Genomic DNA, 15,015 nt, shown 5'->3' with positions numbered 1-15,015 from the left:
AGTGGGTTTTGCTGCCAGGCTCTTCCTCTGCGGCACAGGGTCGGGCTGCGGGCTGGCGGGAGCGCGTAATTTGGCCGGAGGGGCTGCGCTCACGTGGGAACAGCAAAACTCGAGCCGAGGGTGACCCTAACGAGGGGTGGCACAAGCAGGGTCTGGAGCACGGGGGCACGGCTGCTGTCCCGTACCACCGTGTGATTGCTCGGGCTGAAACTTCCCAATCTACCATCCCAGCTCCGGCACATCCCGATGCAGGAAACCAACCCACTTACAGCTGGGTGAAGCCAGAACTGGGAAGAGAAACCTGGGATGCCGTAGGCATCTTCACTTGACCTGCTGAGGAGGACACTCGTGTCCTGGGGAGATTTAGCAGTAAGAGGTGCAGCCTCCTCCCGCAAGCCCAGCAGGACTTTTTTTTCCCATCTTTTTCTACATTAACCAACTGGGACTAGTGCCATTCCCAGCTGCAGCTGTGTATTTTCTTCCTCGGCACTGCAGGCTCCTGGGAACAGCTTTTGCATTTGCTGGATGGAGGACGCGCCCGGCACACGGGCTCCTCCAAGCAACACATCACCTCCCAGCCTGGGGCCTCCACTCCCTTCACAGCCACAAATTAATTCAATTTTGCAGTCTCCATCACAGAGAAGTGACCTTTCCACGGACCCCAAAATGGGACGGGAAGGGTGCTGCTGACACAGCGGGCTCCCCCTTACCTTGCTTGATCTGCTTGGTGACGAACTCCAGCTCGGAGAGGGTGTGGATGCTGACCAGGTCCCCCCCGCTCCGCAGGCAGGTCTTCTTCGCCTCCTGCCAGCTCTTCTTCTCTCCCACCAGACGGTAGCAGTTGGACTGGAAGGGCTGCCAGCTGGGCTCGCAGTCCACCTTCACCTCCGACCACGAGTCTGGCAGGACACAAGGCAGCCTGAGGGCTCCTGTCCTGCTCTCCAACCCTCTCCTTGGCAGGAGGGAACCACAGTCCCAAGGGGTGCTCAGGACACCAAGCCAAAGCAACAGTGGGAAAGCTACGGCCGAAACGTAACGCGCAATGGCAAGGTATGGGCAAGGGTGGCTTTAGAGCTCCAGGGACAAAACAAAATCCCTTTTGTTTGCAGAGGAGCGATGGCAGAGCAGAGCAGAGAGCACCCCATCCCCTGGGACCACGGGGGACCTCTGGCTGCTCTCAATTCCTCCCCTACCACCCAACCTGTGATTGCACCAAGCGCTTCTCAGGGGATGCTCCTCGGGGAGGACCTTTTCCAAATCTAGGCAACCCTGGGGAGCTCAACCACTGCTCTGCACACCCAGGGCACCAGCAAACTGGATACACCATGGCCATCTCCATGGGCTGCTCCGGCATGCTGGCAGCACCCCCTGACCGAGCCAGGATGGGTGCACACCCGTTCGGGATACGGGGCTACCCATTCCCAGTGCTACTCATCCCCCTGCTCACCCGTCAGGAAGGGATCGGCGGTGGCGTTGGGCTTCTTCTTGCAGACGTAGGGGAGGGCGATGCCGCAGTCACGGTTCTGCCACCCCCCGGACGACTCGGTGCGGATCACCCCGCAGTTCTCCTCGGTGGGGTTGTCGGGCTGGTCTGGAAAGCGGGGCGAAGGGGGGGACACGCTGCTGAGGAGCTGGGGCAGAGCTGCCAACGCTGCCCACGCAGGCAGGGCACCACGCGAGGGCAGGCGTCGACAGGGTGCAGCTCTCCCGGCTCCAACACCAGCAAAGACCTCTTTATTTTGTTATTTTGCATGATGAAGACGTGACCCCGCGTGCCCAGGATCGTTTATTGTGCCTTGATGCACGAGGACCTGGAGCATCACCATTTTACCCAGAAATGTTGGATGGCAGTCGGGGGGGACACGGTACCAGACCTGAACTGCTCCTGCCTGTCCCCAAACCTCCTCCTGGGCTATCACTGTCCCCATGAGTGCCTCTGGTTGGCAGCACTGGGCATAACTGGAGCAGCCCTCGCAAAGGGTCCTTCTGTCCCCCGAGCACCCCAGGGTTAGAGATGGGTGTCCACAGCTGGGGACCACTCCTCAGCCACACTCCAGCACCGAGCTGGGATGCAACGACCCTCCAAACGAGGAATCTCAACCCAGGTTATCCGCAGGACTGCTGAAGGCTTGCAGAGGGACAACCCCCACTCCAGCACCCTGAATCCCCCCTCCAGCTCCACTGACGTCCCAGGCTGCTCCGCAATCCCACAGGGCTCTCCATCCCTGGGCAGCAAGGGGACACCCCGCAGCAGCCTGGGTCACCTCCCCTGCCATGGGGCCATCTCCAACGGTGACAGGCTGTTCCCCTGCTCCCCCATCACCACCGTGACCCCCCCTGTCTCACCACTCTCCCAGTTGAGGTATTTGAGGGGCGAGTTGTCCGACCACTGCCAGCCTCCATTGATGTCCAGGTCGTTGAGCCCAATCCAGAGCGTGGAGCTGTACCCCGTCAGCAGCCCTGGGATCGACGCAGCCAGAGGGGCAGGATCAGTCCCCCCCAGCCCGAGCTCAACACCCAGCCTGTCACCACCCCCAAACCAACCACCCGGGGCAGGCAGAGCGACCTGGCACCGGCGATGGCCGCGGTGCCACCAGCTCTGCCCCGGGTGAGGAGGACAGGGGTGCAGCCACGCTGCCGTCGTCTCACCGTTGATGTAGGTCTGCTCGTGGATCTCGGTGATGCTGAGCAGGTTGGCCCCTTGTTGCTCGCAGCTATTCCAGGCCTCCCGCCACGACAGCGTCGACTGGAAGTTGAACTGGTAGCAGCTGTTGGTGAGGTGGTCCTTGTCCCAAAAGGTCTCGCAGTCGTTGCCTGCAGGGACGAGCAGGGTGAGCACCCAATGCATCCCCACCTGCAGCTCCGAAAGACCCCAATAACCCAGAAAAGCCAGAGAGAGAGAAGCCAGCGGGGCTGCTCCGGCACTGCAGGCTGCTCGTGGGAGGAGGGATGAGGCAGGAGGAAAGCGGAGAGGCAGGAAAGCCCCCGGGAGGGATGGACAGGGATGTGTGTCCCCCCCACTTACTCTTTATGGGGCAAAAGCCCCATCGCTCGTCCTTGCCGTAGTCCTGGGTGGTGGCACACCAGAGATGGCCGTCCTCCCGCCCCGTGCTGGTGCACTCGTGAAACCACTGGTTGTCGTACTTGAAGGGGATGGTGCACGGCTTCCCGTGCGAGTTGCCCTGGATGGTGTAAATCTCTGCAGGAAAAGAGGAGCCCTTGCTTGAGGCTGCGTCTACGGGGGGCTGGAGGGAGGTTTGGGGTGAGGGGTGCGGGTTGGCCCGGCATGGGGGCTAGCGGGGTGCCCAGAGGCTGCCTGCTCCCCATCATCCTGATCCTGCCTGGTTTCGCAGGCAGGACCCGCTTGCTGCAGCACCACGGCCTCAGCTCACGTTTCAGGGCTGGTTTGGGTGATGGGATTAATACTAACGCCCAGCGAGGCATTACCAGAGTAAGGCACGGAGCACAGATCCTCCTCGGTGCCGTACGTCCTCCACTGCGAGCCGTGCCCCTGGTCCCCCCTGTCCAGGGAGGAATTGCCCGGGCGGGCACCGAGATGCTGGGAGAGCTGCTCCCCGAGGCCGCGGCAGCTCCAGCGCATGTTGACGGACTCACGGTCGCACTCGTAGGTGGCCAGGGGGTGCAGCCCCGCCGTGGCGTTGGCCCCGTGCCACGACACCCCCAGGCACTGCATGGCCCCCACGTTGAAGAGGCGATTTCGCGAGACCCATTTCCACTGCTGGGCCGGGGCGCTGGCGTTGCAGCTCTTGGTGAGTCTCACCAGCGAGTCCTTCGTCTCCAGGCAGCCCTGCGCGCCCACGTTGTAGATGAGGAAGATTTTGGAGTCTGGGTAAAAAACAGGGGGAAAGGGTTAAAGCATCGCTGAGGATTCGGCGTCCTCGTACCACGCATCGCCCCCAGCCTTGCCAGAGCATCCTGGCTCCCTTTCCATGCACATTAAGTTTTGGGGTGCATCCCTGTGCACGGCACCCAGCTCACTGAGGACCACCGCTTCCCCACAGAAATAACCCTGGCTTTTGCCCTGATGCCTGTCCTCGGGGTGATGGGCTCCAGACAGGGTCAATATGGATGGGTGTTTGCACCCAGAGCTGGCTGAAGCCTCGCAGCATTCCCGCGAAGCACCGGCGAGTGGCTTTCGGGCACCGGAGCCATTTCAAAGAGCTTGCCCGCTCTAACAGCATCATCAGAGCCATTTAAAATTGAATTCCCAACCGCAGCATCCTGAGGCATCGCAACGAGCCCCGTGCCGGCACTGGCAGAGCCCACGCCGACGGCTTCGGCACCGGCCATCTGCTGCGGGTGGAGAAAAACAGAGCGGGGAAATAGAGAGCACATCTGTCGGTTTTTACGTGTATTTGGGGACCTGTTAAAAAAACTGCGGAGCACACAAGAACTTCAGGGGAAGGTCTCCCAGCGCATGAGCAGGGAGTGATGGAAAACGCCGGCATGCAGCCGTGGCTCCCGCGGGCACGGCCCCAGCCCCAGCAAATACAAAACGTCGGGTCAGGACCCTCTGAAATCCCAGCCCAGGCGTTGGGAGGCGGGAGCGGAGCGAGGGGAATCGCTGCCAGCAGATAAAGCGCTAGCGCAGCTGCCGAGGGGAAAAAGGCCGATCTCAACCCCAGCTCGATGCATGTCCATGGTGACGGCCCAACCCTGCATCCCCACAGCAGTTCTCCGACCCCCAGCATCACCGAGGGCCGCCCCAGCACCCGAATCCATCTCAAAACCTGTATAAACCAGTAAACCCTGGACATTACACTGGGACACGTTGCTCCAGCTGACGTGTCATTTTTAAAAGATACTTTATTTCTTCAAATGACTGTTTCTAAGCTAAAAAGCCGCCCCCGGGCTCCGCGCAGCCGCTTCTTGCCCCAACACCCCAGCAAAAAAGCTGCCCAAAGCATCAATAAGATGACTTTGGTCGGGTTTTTTCTGTTTTAAAAGCGACCCTTTTTTTTCCACCACAAGCATTCACCAGAAGTCGAAGCGAACTCACGGGCCCTGCTATATTTAGCTTTGGTTTGCTTTGGTTTTTTGCCATTATATGAATTTTTTTGGGCTGAAAAGGTTTTCATTTCCTATTCCCCCGCAACCTCACCCTGCCCCAGCTATGTTGTTACAGGCAGCTCCGGCACATTCGAGCAACAAACATCTTGGCTCAGTGAACTTTCCTGACTTGTCTCTGAAAGGAAAAAAGAAATGGAGGAAGAACGACACCCCATTTCATTTCGGAGCTTCAGCATTGACCCAGCTCCAGAAAAGAAATGATGCAAAAGGCCTGTTCCCCAGCCAAGATGAGATCACTGATGACCTCAAATAAAAGTGAAGCCTGTTCACACGGCCATCTCCGGCGAGCAGGCTCTGTGCACGTGCAACAGAAAAAGGCAGCGATTGGAAGAAGAAAAGTTTCATTTCTGGGAAAATAGTTTTCAAATCACGACAAGTGAAAAAAAATACACAAAAATTCAGGTGGGGCTGATTTTGCCTGGCTGAAGCTCAGGTCCCTTAAACCGGTGCTGGTGTTTCCCCAGCTGGAGCTGGCTTGATCCTGACCTGGACATCAGGACACCAGCTGGTCCCCCCACCAAACACCCATCTCACCGTGCCAGCATCAGCCACGGCATCACCCAGCCCATCGCTCTCCCCCTTTCCCGCATGCAGTGAGAGGTGGTACAACCACCGCCAGCACTGGGGACGTGGCGGGGGGGTGTCTTTAAGCACTTCTAGGGTGATGCAGCATCAGTGCCGTGACCTGCTGGACCCAAGTACCAACACTCGGGCAGGATGAGGCCTCCCTGGGTCACAGGCTGATGCCACAGTGCCTTGCAAGGAGCCAAACACCGGCCCTTTGGTACTGGGAATAGAAAAAGCTGCTCTACCGCGAGCACTGCCGCTGCCGTTAGCAGCAGGGGTCAGCAACGGGACACCCTTCTCCGCTTATCTGTTAGCCCGGCTTTGCAAGAAAAAATTAATAGCATCTTGGAAAAGCCCTGGAGCCAGCGCCAGGAGTCGGCGTCAGGGTGCTCAGCGCCACATCGGGGCCGTGCGGCATCACGCAGGATCAACGCTCGACGGCCACCACGCAGCAGCACGGTGCTCAGAGAAAGCTGTCCAGACCGGAGGGGGCAGCCCCGGGGCCGGAAAAGCATAAAATACCATTTTACTCTAAAAAGAGAAGAGCTGGAGGTAGGAAATTATAGGCTAAGGGTTTTGGTCTGCCCCCACACGCTGCAGGCAGCTCAGCCCATGGCCCCTTTGCTCGAAGCAGGCAGAAGAGGACACCCAGTGTGTGTGTCCCCCCGGTCCCTGCTGAGCCCTGGAGGAACGGGAAATCTTTAGCACCAGCTCAGCCCTCGCACCTCTCCAGTACTTCCATCTTCTCCCCTTGCAAAATCCACTGCGCAGTGACGGCAGGGAGCTGCTCCCAGCGAGGCTGGAGCTGGGGAGGACGACCAGCACGAGCTCAACACACGTCAGCAAAGGCACACGCTGTGCTTCACCCAAAATACGCTTTTCTTTCACTTATTTATAGGGAATTTGGGGCTGACTTGACCCCTGTTGGTATCCATGTCATTGGCAGGCGCGCTGGGACAGGCCTCTGATGCACTGAAAGGAGTTTTCAGCCTCCCTGGCATGGCTGAGCCCGATGGGCTTCAATGTCTACAGAGCAAACAGCTCCCCAGCAGACCACCAGTCTTTTTTTGCACGGTCCTGAACATCTCCCAGCCGCCGCTTGCGAAAAAAACCCCAAAACGTGGCCGCAGGCGCTGTGCCGCCGAGCACCAGCCTGGCTGCGACCGGCTCCAGCTCCACCAGCGATGCCCAGTGCCGAAACTGGGGCCTGAGTGAGCTCTCCCTGCTCCCACCCGGCTGCCGATGAACGGGATGGATGCAGAGTTGGGTGGGATGGGGCAAGTTTGTATTGATGAATCCCTTCTCCCAAGCTGGTATCTCACAGAGCAAACCCAGCCCTCGCAGGAGGCAGGTCCAGAGCAGCATCCCAGTGGGACTGGGAATGTCCCCGTCCCTTCCAGGGCCCCCTCTCCTGCACTGCCCTCCGCAGTGGCACCCATGGCACAGCTATGGGTGATTCCTTTCAGAGATGCTCCTCAGGTTTTTGCATCCACCTGCGGACCTGAAACCCCACCGGCAGAGCTTCCCAACCACCCTCCGGCTATGGAAACCCAACCACGGCAAACACTGGCCGATCCTTCCCAAAGAGGAGCTGCCCTCCAGCGTGGGATGAAGAGCACTGGAAAATGCAACTGCTGGATGCTCTGCCTAGAATCACCAAAATTAAACCAGGGCTGGATCTGATGAGCGCTGGAGTAGGTACCCTGCGCACCCTGTGCCTCTCCCTCCTGCATCCTACATCTTTTGAGCAGGACCAGCTCAGAGCAGCTCTGCTCCATCATGTCCTGCTCCTCCTCCTCCTCCTCCTCTTCCTCCTCCTCTGCAGAAGAACTGTGAAAGCAAAGCAAAAACCTACACTTTCAGCAAGGATGCTGTCTTGTCCCAGACACGCAGACACCTGGATGCCGCCTCTGGCTTACTGGTATGAGCGTGGAAACGAGCTGGTGCTATGAGGCAGCGTGATGCTGGGGATGGCGGGGAGCTGGGGCTGAGAGCGAGACACCGGCTCTGCCCGCAGAAACGTTCTCCTCTCCCACGGGGGAAATACTGGGATGCTCGCCCTCCGGCACAGTGGGAGAAACCGGCCTTAGCACCGGCAGCTGAATGCAGCAGAGATGGAGAAGCTGCGATCCTTTGGGGCAGCCCTCAAGGGAGTTTTTACACCCCATGCCTGGCTCCAGGTTCTCTTTTTTTTAATTAAAAAAAGCAAGTTTTTAGCCAGCACAAAGTCTGAATTGAAGGGAACTCAGCTCAACCCTTCCCACAACAGCTTTACCACTCCGTGGCAAATAAGGAAAGCTTCGCAACCTACAATTTTGGGGAATGTGGGCAGCACTGGATGAGAGAAGTGACGGGGATGGGAAGGCTCCAGGGGACAGAGGTGGCTGTCGGGTGGTGGTAGACACAGAAAGCACTGCGGCACGGCACGGACGGGTGTCCTCGGCACCACCCTGCCCCGAGCGCGTCCCAACCCGGCCACCCACACCAGGACACCCAGAGCACCCCTGCTCCATTGCGTTTGTCACCCTCCCATCACCAGCAACAAACGCAGGAGCAAATTTAAGAGAGGATTGAAGCTATGGCTGGACCCCGGTCCCGGTTATCCCTGGCTGGAGCAGCTCCAAGGCTCTGGCCACGATTTCATCCGACCGCAGTCAAAAGTGAACGCTGGCCTCAGCACGGCAGTGCCACTCTGGCTCTGTGCCCGCATCCCCTGCCACCCACTTGGCTCCTCTGCGAAGCTCATCGTGGCACCCACTTGACGGCAGAGCCCTTCACGCAGCTCTGGGGCTCAGCCCCATCCTGCAGGTGAAGGTGCTCCCTGCTTGGTGCTCTCGCTTGGGATCGCCCTTTATTTGGGGTGTCCTGAAAAACCCAGCTCCAAGCCCGCTTGTGCAGGAGGCTGAGCACGCACAGAGCAATGGGGACGATCCCCTCCTGGAAGGATTCTGTGCCGCAGACACGGCCACAGATGTGGTTTGCTCCAAACCACCCATCAAAGGTAGCAAATCCTCAAAGCCCAGTGTGGTGCCCCAGCCACAGCAGCAAACTGGGCTCCCTTGGGGCTCCGAGACCCAGGAGCTTCTCAGGGGCTGCAGACCGCCGTGCAAGGAAAGCAAGCCTGCTAACGAACACCTTTGTTTGACTTTAGGAGCCCATGCAAAAGTTTTACCCATAACATCCTGCAGCAAGAAACCCACCCTTTACTTGCATGGTATATAAAGAAACCTCCTTTCAGCCTGAACCTCCTGGTTTCATGTGCTTTCACCCACTAGAAAACAGGGCACACCAGCCCCAAGCCACTTGCTCTAAACCGCTGGCTTTTCAGCCCATTATTGCTGCCCGAGGGTGAGCAGCAGCTCCGAAACCCACGCCGCACGGCTGGAAGAAAACCTGTGGGAAGTGGCAGCTCATTCACAATAAACAAGGTGGGGATGCACCAAGCTCGGGGGGAAGATCAGCAACAGAGAAGCAAAACCCCCTGGAATAAAAAACAACAGAAAAAGAGCCAAAAAGCATTGCTTGTCGAATACAGGAGGGCTTCACCCAACAGAGTGAGCCTCCACCAGGCTCGGCTTGCACAGCCCTGCAGGAGGGGAGGGAACTGCTGGGATGGGGAGAGAGCCATCCCAAAAATTCACCCTCCAGTGACACTTGGGAGTGCAAGACCCCAGGGCTGCATCCCAGCATTGTGCCCAGCTGGCTCTGCTGATGGATCTGCAGGGGCACAGAAAAGCCCCCAGCTCCATCTTAAATTCCATATTATTGGATGAAATATTCCTCTGGAGGAAAACCCCCTTCCTGGAAAAAAGGTCCCAGCAAAGCCTGGCATTACCACCCCTGGCATCCGCGCCCCCAGCCGTCACTCCAGGCGTGGTTGATGCCATCCCCAAGGTCTCAGTGTGGAGAAGAGCAAAAGCATGGCCATTGCCCTAAAGAGCAGCAATTTTGGGCCCGAGGAAGGAGCCTGTGCATCCCTCTGAGGGCTGAGAAGGGGAAGCGGTGATAAGAAAAGTAGCAGCTGTACCTGTGGGAGCTCCCGACAGCAGAGCTGGAGCATCCCTGCTGCCATCGACCACGGGGTACGAGAGCAGCCCCAGCCTGCTGGGAGGGCATCGCTGCTCTACCTGTCCCCCGAGCTGCTTTTGGGCATTGATAAACACTATGCAACCCCTTAAAGAGGCAATTCAGATTTAAAAAAAAAAAAAAAAAAAAAAAGGAAGGAAACACAGACTGCCAGCAGCCGCAGGGCACGCCGTGAGCCTCTGGCTCCGGAGGGGGCACCGGCACTGCTCCCGTCTGCTCGAGAACCGATGGCATACACCAAGCCACCCACCTCTGATGCTCCTAAAATAGCGGTTTGCATCAAAACACCACTGCTGCCCGACGTCCCACAGGCTCGCCCTGGGGCCAGCAAATCCCTGGAGCTCAACTGGGGCCAGACTCAGTCAGAAGCAGCTCTGGGTGCTCCAAGCCAAACTCCAGAATAAAAGATGGGCATTGTTGTTTTGTTTTTTTAAAAATAAACCTCAGGGAATAAGGAGCAGATCTCTTGTTACAGGGAAGAAAGTGAAGCTCCTGATGGCCTGGTTGAGGCTATGAAGCAGCAGGACCTGCACTTGGAGCCGAGAAACTCCTCTTGGCTTGCCCAGCGGCGTGGAGAGAAGCTGCTGTTTATATGGTGGGAGCCGTATGAGACAGGCTCCTTACTTGGCCACGGCCATGAAGGCTACCTACCACCCTGCTTACTCTCTGCTGCCTCGTAAAGATTTTGGATGGGGTCCACATACCACATTTCAGCCTCTCTGCAGACATTAAAAAGTCCCCTCTCCCCGCACCCTGCCTGGGATGCAGACAAAATGCATTCCACGGGGGATGATTGCCTGTGGGCAGCTCAAGTGACTAGCCCACAGCTGTGGCAGGGGACAAGGGAGCCAGGAGCCCCCGCATCCTCCCGCCGGTACCCAGCAAAGGGTAGAAAGATGGAAATTTTCCCCAAATTTCCCCCAGACCCGCTCCAGGCTCCAGCCCCGCAGCGGCCGCACGCATCCAGAGGTGCAAATCCCAGGTTTGCCGACTCCCCGGGAATGCAGACGGAGGAAAGCAGCCCCATCCATCTAACGGGCTCCAGCCGGGATGGAGGAGTGTGATGGACCCCAAGAGCACAGCAGGGAGTGGGGAAGGACAGGGGTCCCCCAGCTGCCACCGGCCAGATGATCCCCCCAGGAGGTGGTGGCCGGGCTCCCCGCGAATGTCCTGTCCCACAAACATCTTCTCACCCAGCCACAAAATCCCGGCAGTGGCAGCCTCGGCCATGTCCCAGGGGACCGCTCTGGCCTCGGCTCGTCTGATGACCCCCAATTTGCTCACCCCGAAGCATCGCCCACCAGCACCGCAGACCCTCCCAGTCAGCAAATTCAGGGCCATGTCCAGGGGCGTGATGTGATGTGCGGGACAGCCCCGACACGTGTCCCCAGACACGGTTCCAGCCCAGTTGGCTGAAAACTACCCAGTTTTTCAAAACTACTGAAGAAATTTCCAAAGAAAAGGAAAAAAGATCCAGAGATTTCTACTCCTTTGTTTCTCCGGCACCATTCCTGATATTAACACCCCGAGCGGTGCCATCAGTGTCTCAGGACAGCAGAACCCCCATTTCACCAAAACCAAGCACATTTGCACAGTAAGGATCAGACCCTGGTGTCCCACAGCCTTTTTTTTCTTTTTTTTTTTTTTTTTTAAATTAAAATTATTAACATGAAGCTTTTCTCACCAGGTGCTCTTTGCTTGCCTCGTGCCCAGCACTCAAGGGCAAGACTCGGGTAAATGGGGCCATTCCTGTAGAGCCCAAAGTCGCCGTGTCTAGATTCAGGCAGAGGAAAGGGAAGGGCTCGATCTCCCCATTCCCAGTCTCAGCACCATCCTGCAAACACGCTGTTTTACACGGAAAATCCCACTTACGTCCCTGTTACGACAGCACGAGGTGCAGCGCAGGATTGAGCTCTCACTGTGATAGGGATGAAGGGAGCATCATGCTTGAAAAATACCCTGTGCCCCCTGCCAACAGCCAAACCTTCGCTCCTGGGCTAAAGTGCACTCCCAAGAATTTGCAAGTCAATCCACTAATCATTTTCTAATCCTTAATTAATTAAAGATGGGTCCTTTAAGAAAAAGAGCATCTGTGTGGCTCTCTTTTGGGCTCGAGCAATCTTAAGAATGAGAAAAATGTCGATGCTCCACAGACTCGGCACAGTTCAAATTAATTAAAATCCTGCTTCTCGGCTGCATGCGAAGAACAAAATTTTACAAATCGCTTAAACAACCTTTCGAGGAAATGGCTGGGTCGGGACGGGCTCGAGCGGGCTGCAAGGGCGGCCGCCGCAGACGCTCCCACCCAAGAATCGGCCGTACTCGATGGAGCCGAGCAGGGTGCGATGCACTGGCGAGCAGCACCGGGACCTCCGGCAGAGCTGCCGACGTGGGCAACAGCCCTTCGCTGCCCTTCTCCGAGCACCGGCCGAGGTACCGGAGCCAGAGTCTCCTGCTATGGATTTATCAGCCGGGAAAGATGATTTAGCAGACAGCAATTATAGCCCCTCAGCAGCCATTTGCTTTGATTTCGGGGCAAAAAGTTTCCCTGGAAAATATTTAAGGAAGAGGGAAGGCAGGAGTGTGCCTCTGCCCTGCAGGGAAAGGTGCAAAATCCAGCCAGAAATAAAGCCAAAGAGAGAAACCTACAACATGGCTTTAGCCATCACCGGGACCTCACGCCTGAAAACACCTTCTCGTGTGCCGGTAAGGTGGCACCTTCACCTGGGAAACCTCCTGGGGCCACCACACCGTGCTGGGTGGCTTTGGGGGGAAGGGACAGTTTTGCACTGAAGGCTAAATCTCTTTTGCTTTTCATTCTTGTCATTCTTGCGCAAGCAGCCATCCCTCCCCTCGTCCCTGTCCCACCCGGCTGGCTGCTGAGGCTGCAAGCGTGCCGGGGCGGCGAGGTCCCCGGTTGTCCCCTGCGTCCTGCCGGGCGCAGAGCCGCTGGGCTCTTAGCCGCAAAGCCGACACCTCCATTCCTCTTTCCTGCTCCCAAATAATCCGAAGAAGATCGAGTTATGATTTCTTGGAGCTATATTTGCCGTGCAACAAGCTATTTCCATTGCAAAGAGGAAAATGGGGGCGGGGGGGGGGGGGAGCTTCATGCAAAGGCTGCTCTGTTTGTTTTACAGGCTGTAAATTCTTCCCTGCGTCCCCTTCACCCCCTTCCCCTCGCCACAAAGCCGATGAGGCAGCTCCTGCCGGCGGGTCCCGCACTGGGCACCGGCCAGGTGGAGAAGCCGATCCAAAGCACTGGCAGCGCCACGTCCCCCGCATCGACACGGGGACCTCGTCCCGCCTGCAGCCACCGCGGGACAGGAGCTGCTGCCTCAGTTTCCCCATGACAGGCACGTGGGTGCTCAAGCGATGCTGCAGAGATGGTGATATCTCACCGAGGAGCCACAAACCTCCTGCCAAAAGCCCCGCTCCGGCTTCCCGGCTGTCCTGGAGGCAAGGATTTGGCACGAACCCCTCAAGGAAGCGACGGGTCCCCAGGGAAAGCGATGCCGTCTGCCGGGCCAGCCCCCGCCGACAGCGACCTTGCGAACAGCACTCGCTCATGGGACTCTTGCAACTGACCCACCCCGATCCCAAAATCCCAGCGAGGATCCTTTCCGAGCTGCAAACCCAGCCTGGTGCTGGGGGACCTTGGATGTGGCACCTCCATCGGTGCCATCCCCTGCTCACTTCGCCCACTGGGACCAAGCCAGGGCTGATACTGGGGAGATCAGTGGAAAAGTGGGGATGGGGTGGGGGGAGAAGAACCGTGGGTGCTTGCACCCACTCGCCAGCGGGACGCTCAGCACGAGCAGCACAACACCGTGGGCTGGAGGCAGCTGAAAGCCGCCTTGTTCCTTGCCCTGCCCCGGCGCAGGGTCGGCTGCCACCGCGCTCCCCGCCTCACCACGCCGCCACGAACCGCCGGGACAGAGGTGCCTCTGTCCTCGGGCTCGCCAGACCTGGATCCCACCGACATTTTTCAGGGTGAAACAGCCAGACTCGATCCTTGCAGGTAGCTAAGCCCAGCTGAAATCAAGTGATTCCCTTCAAACCCGCAAAGGGAGAAATTCACGGCCCTCAAGTAAATTATGGGGAGGTTTAATGGGAAGTTGGGGGTTCAGCTCGGATGTCTCCAACCAGCAGCAAACCCTGGCAACCGCTCTTCTAAATGCCCCGGGGTACGGGGGTCTCCTTCCCCATCGCCTCCTCCTTTCTCCATCTCTCAGACGAGCAGTTTCTCCCGGCCGGGCGCCTCCAAGCCCGGGCTGGACCCCTCGCCTGGCACCGGATCGGTGCCCAACGGCATCGCACCACAAAGCGACAGCAACCCCACGCTTGGCCCTTGCGACGCTTGGCCCCGGGCTGGTGGAGAAGAGGGGAAAGCGGGGGGCAAGGAGCGGGGGGAGGAGGAGAACAGTGCCCTCCCATGCTGCTGTTTCCAAATCTGCTTTGGATTTGCTAAATGTACTCTAATAAAATAGGCCAAGGGTTTACGGTTGTTATTGTTCAGGCAAAAGTAGCCAATTTTGCTTTTTTTTTTTTTTTTTAAGAAGTTTTCTCAATAGGGCCAAATTAATCCAAGGAAGCAACAAAAGCAGTTTCTGCTTCTGTGCTAGACTATTCTGGGGTAAAAAAGTGTCTCAAATGGCAATTCCAGGGGCCGTCCCAAGGATCCTCAGGCGTCTGGCACATGGTGTCTTCAAGAGGTTTTAAAAAAAAAAAAAAAAAATGCAACCCGCTGCCTTTCTTGTGAGAAGTTACCAAAAAAAAAAGAAGGAAGTCTGCAAATACCCACTCGGGCCCCGATCCCGCGGGGCACTTTTCTATAGGTTTAACACGCCGGGATACGGGGTGGGGGGGGGTTGGGGAGGGGGGGGGGGTGTCAGGATGGGAGGGGGAGGAAACCTCCAACAAAACACTTCGGCCCCTTCCCGACCTCCCCCTCCGCGAACTGCCCTCCCCGGGGAGACAAAAGGCCGGAGCGGGGTTGCGGGACGCTGCGGGCCGGCGGCCGCCCCCCTCCACCCCCGGAGCCGCCCTGGGCCCCCCCCGCGGCCGCGGAAACGTTTCCGCCGGGCTCGCCAGACGCTGCGTGGCCGCACGGCGCGGGGAGTTAAACTAAAAATAATAAAAGCGAGCGTAAAACGCGGCGGAACGGGGAAGAAAACACGACGCGACGAAAGTGAAGAAAACAAAACGCGGCGGAACAAACCGCCGCCGAAGGAGGATGAAGTAAAACAAACCGCGATAAAAGCAAAGAAAACA

General features: G+C 57.9%; 1 protein-coding gene across 1 annotated transcript in view; it reads right to left on the bottom strand.

The window, feature by feature from the left end:
- Positions 1 to 15,015, bottom strand: part of MRC2 (mannose receptor C type 2) — a 29,863-nt gene that overhangs the window by 14,435 nt on the left and 413 nt on the right. Inside the window, 6 exon segments of the mRNA XM_052785086.1 lie at positions 711 to 899; positions 1,448 to 1,591; positions 2,347 to 2,460; positions 2,650 to 2,814; positions 3,026 to 3,199; positions 3,448 to 3,846. Coding sequence (XP_052641046.1) covers positions 711 to 899; positions 1,448 to 1,591; positions 2,347 to 2,460; positions 2,650 to 2,814; positions 3,026 to 3,199; positions 3,448 to 3,846 — 1,185 coding nt within the window.

The sequence above is a fragment of the Harpia harpyja genome, chromosome 4, assembly GCF_026419915.1.
Source record: "Harpia harpyja isolate bHarHar1 chromosome 4, bHarHar1 primary haplotype, whole genome shotgun sequence".
NCBI classification, from domain to species: domain Eukaryota; kingdom Metazoa; phylum Chordata; class Aves; order Accipitriformes; family Accipitridae; genus Harpia; species Harpia harpyja.
Note: the sequence above shows the minus strand (reverse complement) of the source record. Positions and strands in the feature narration are given on the sequence as shown.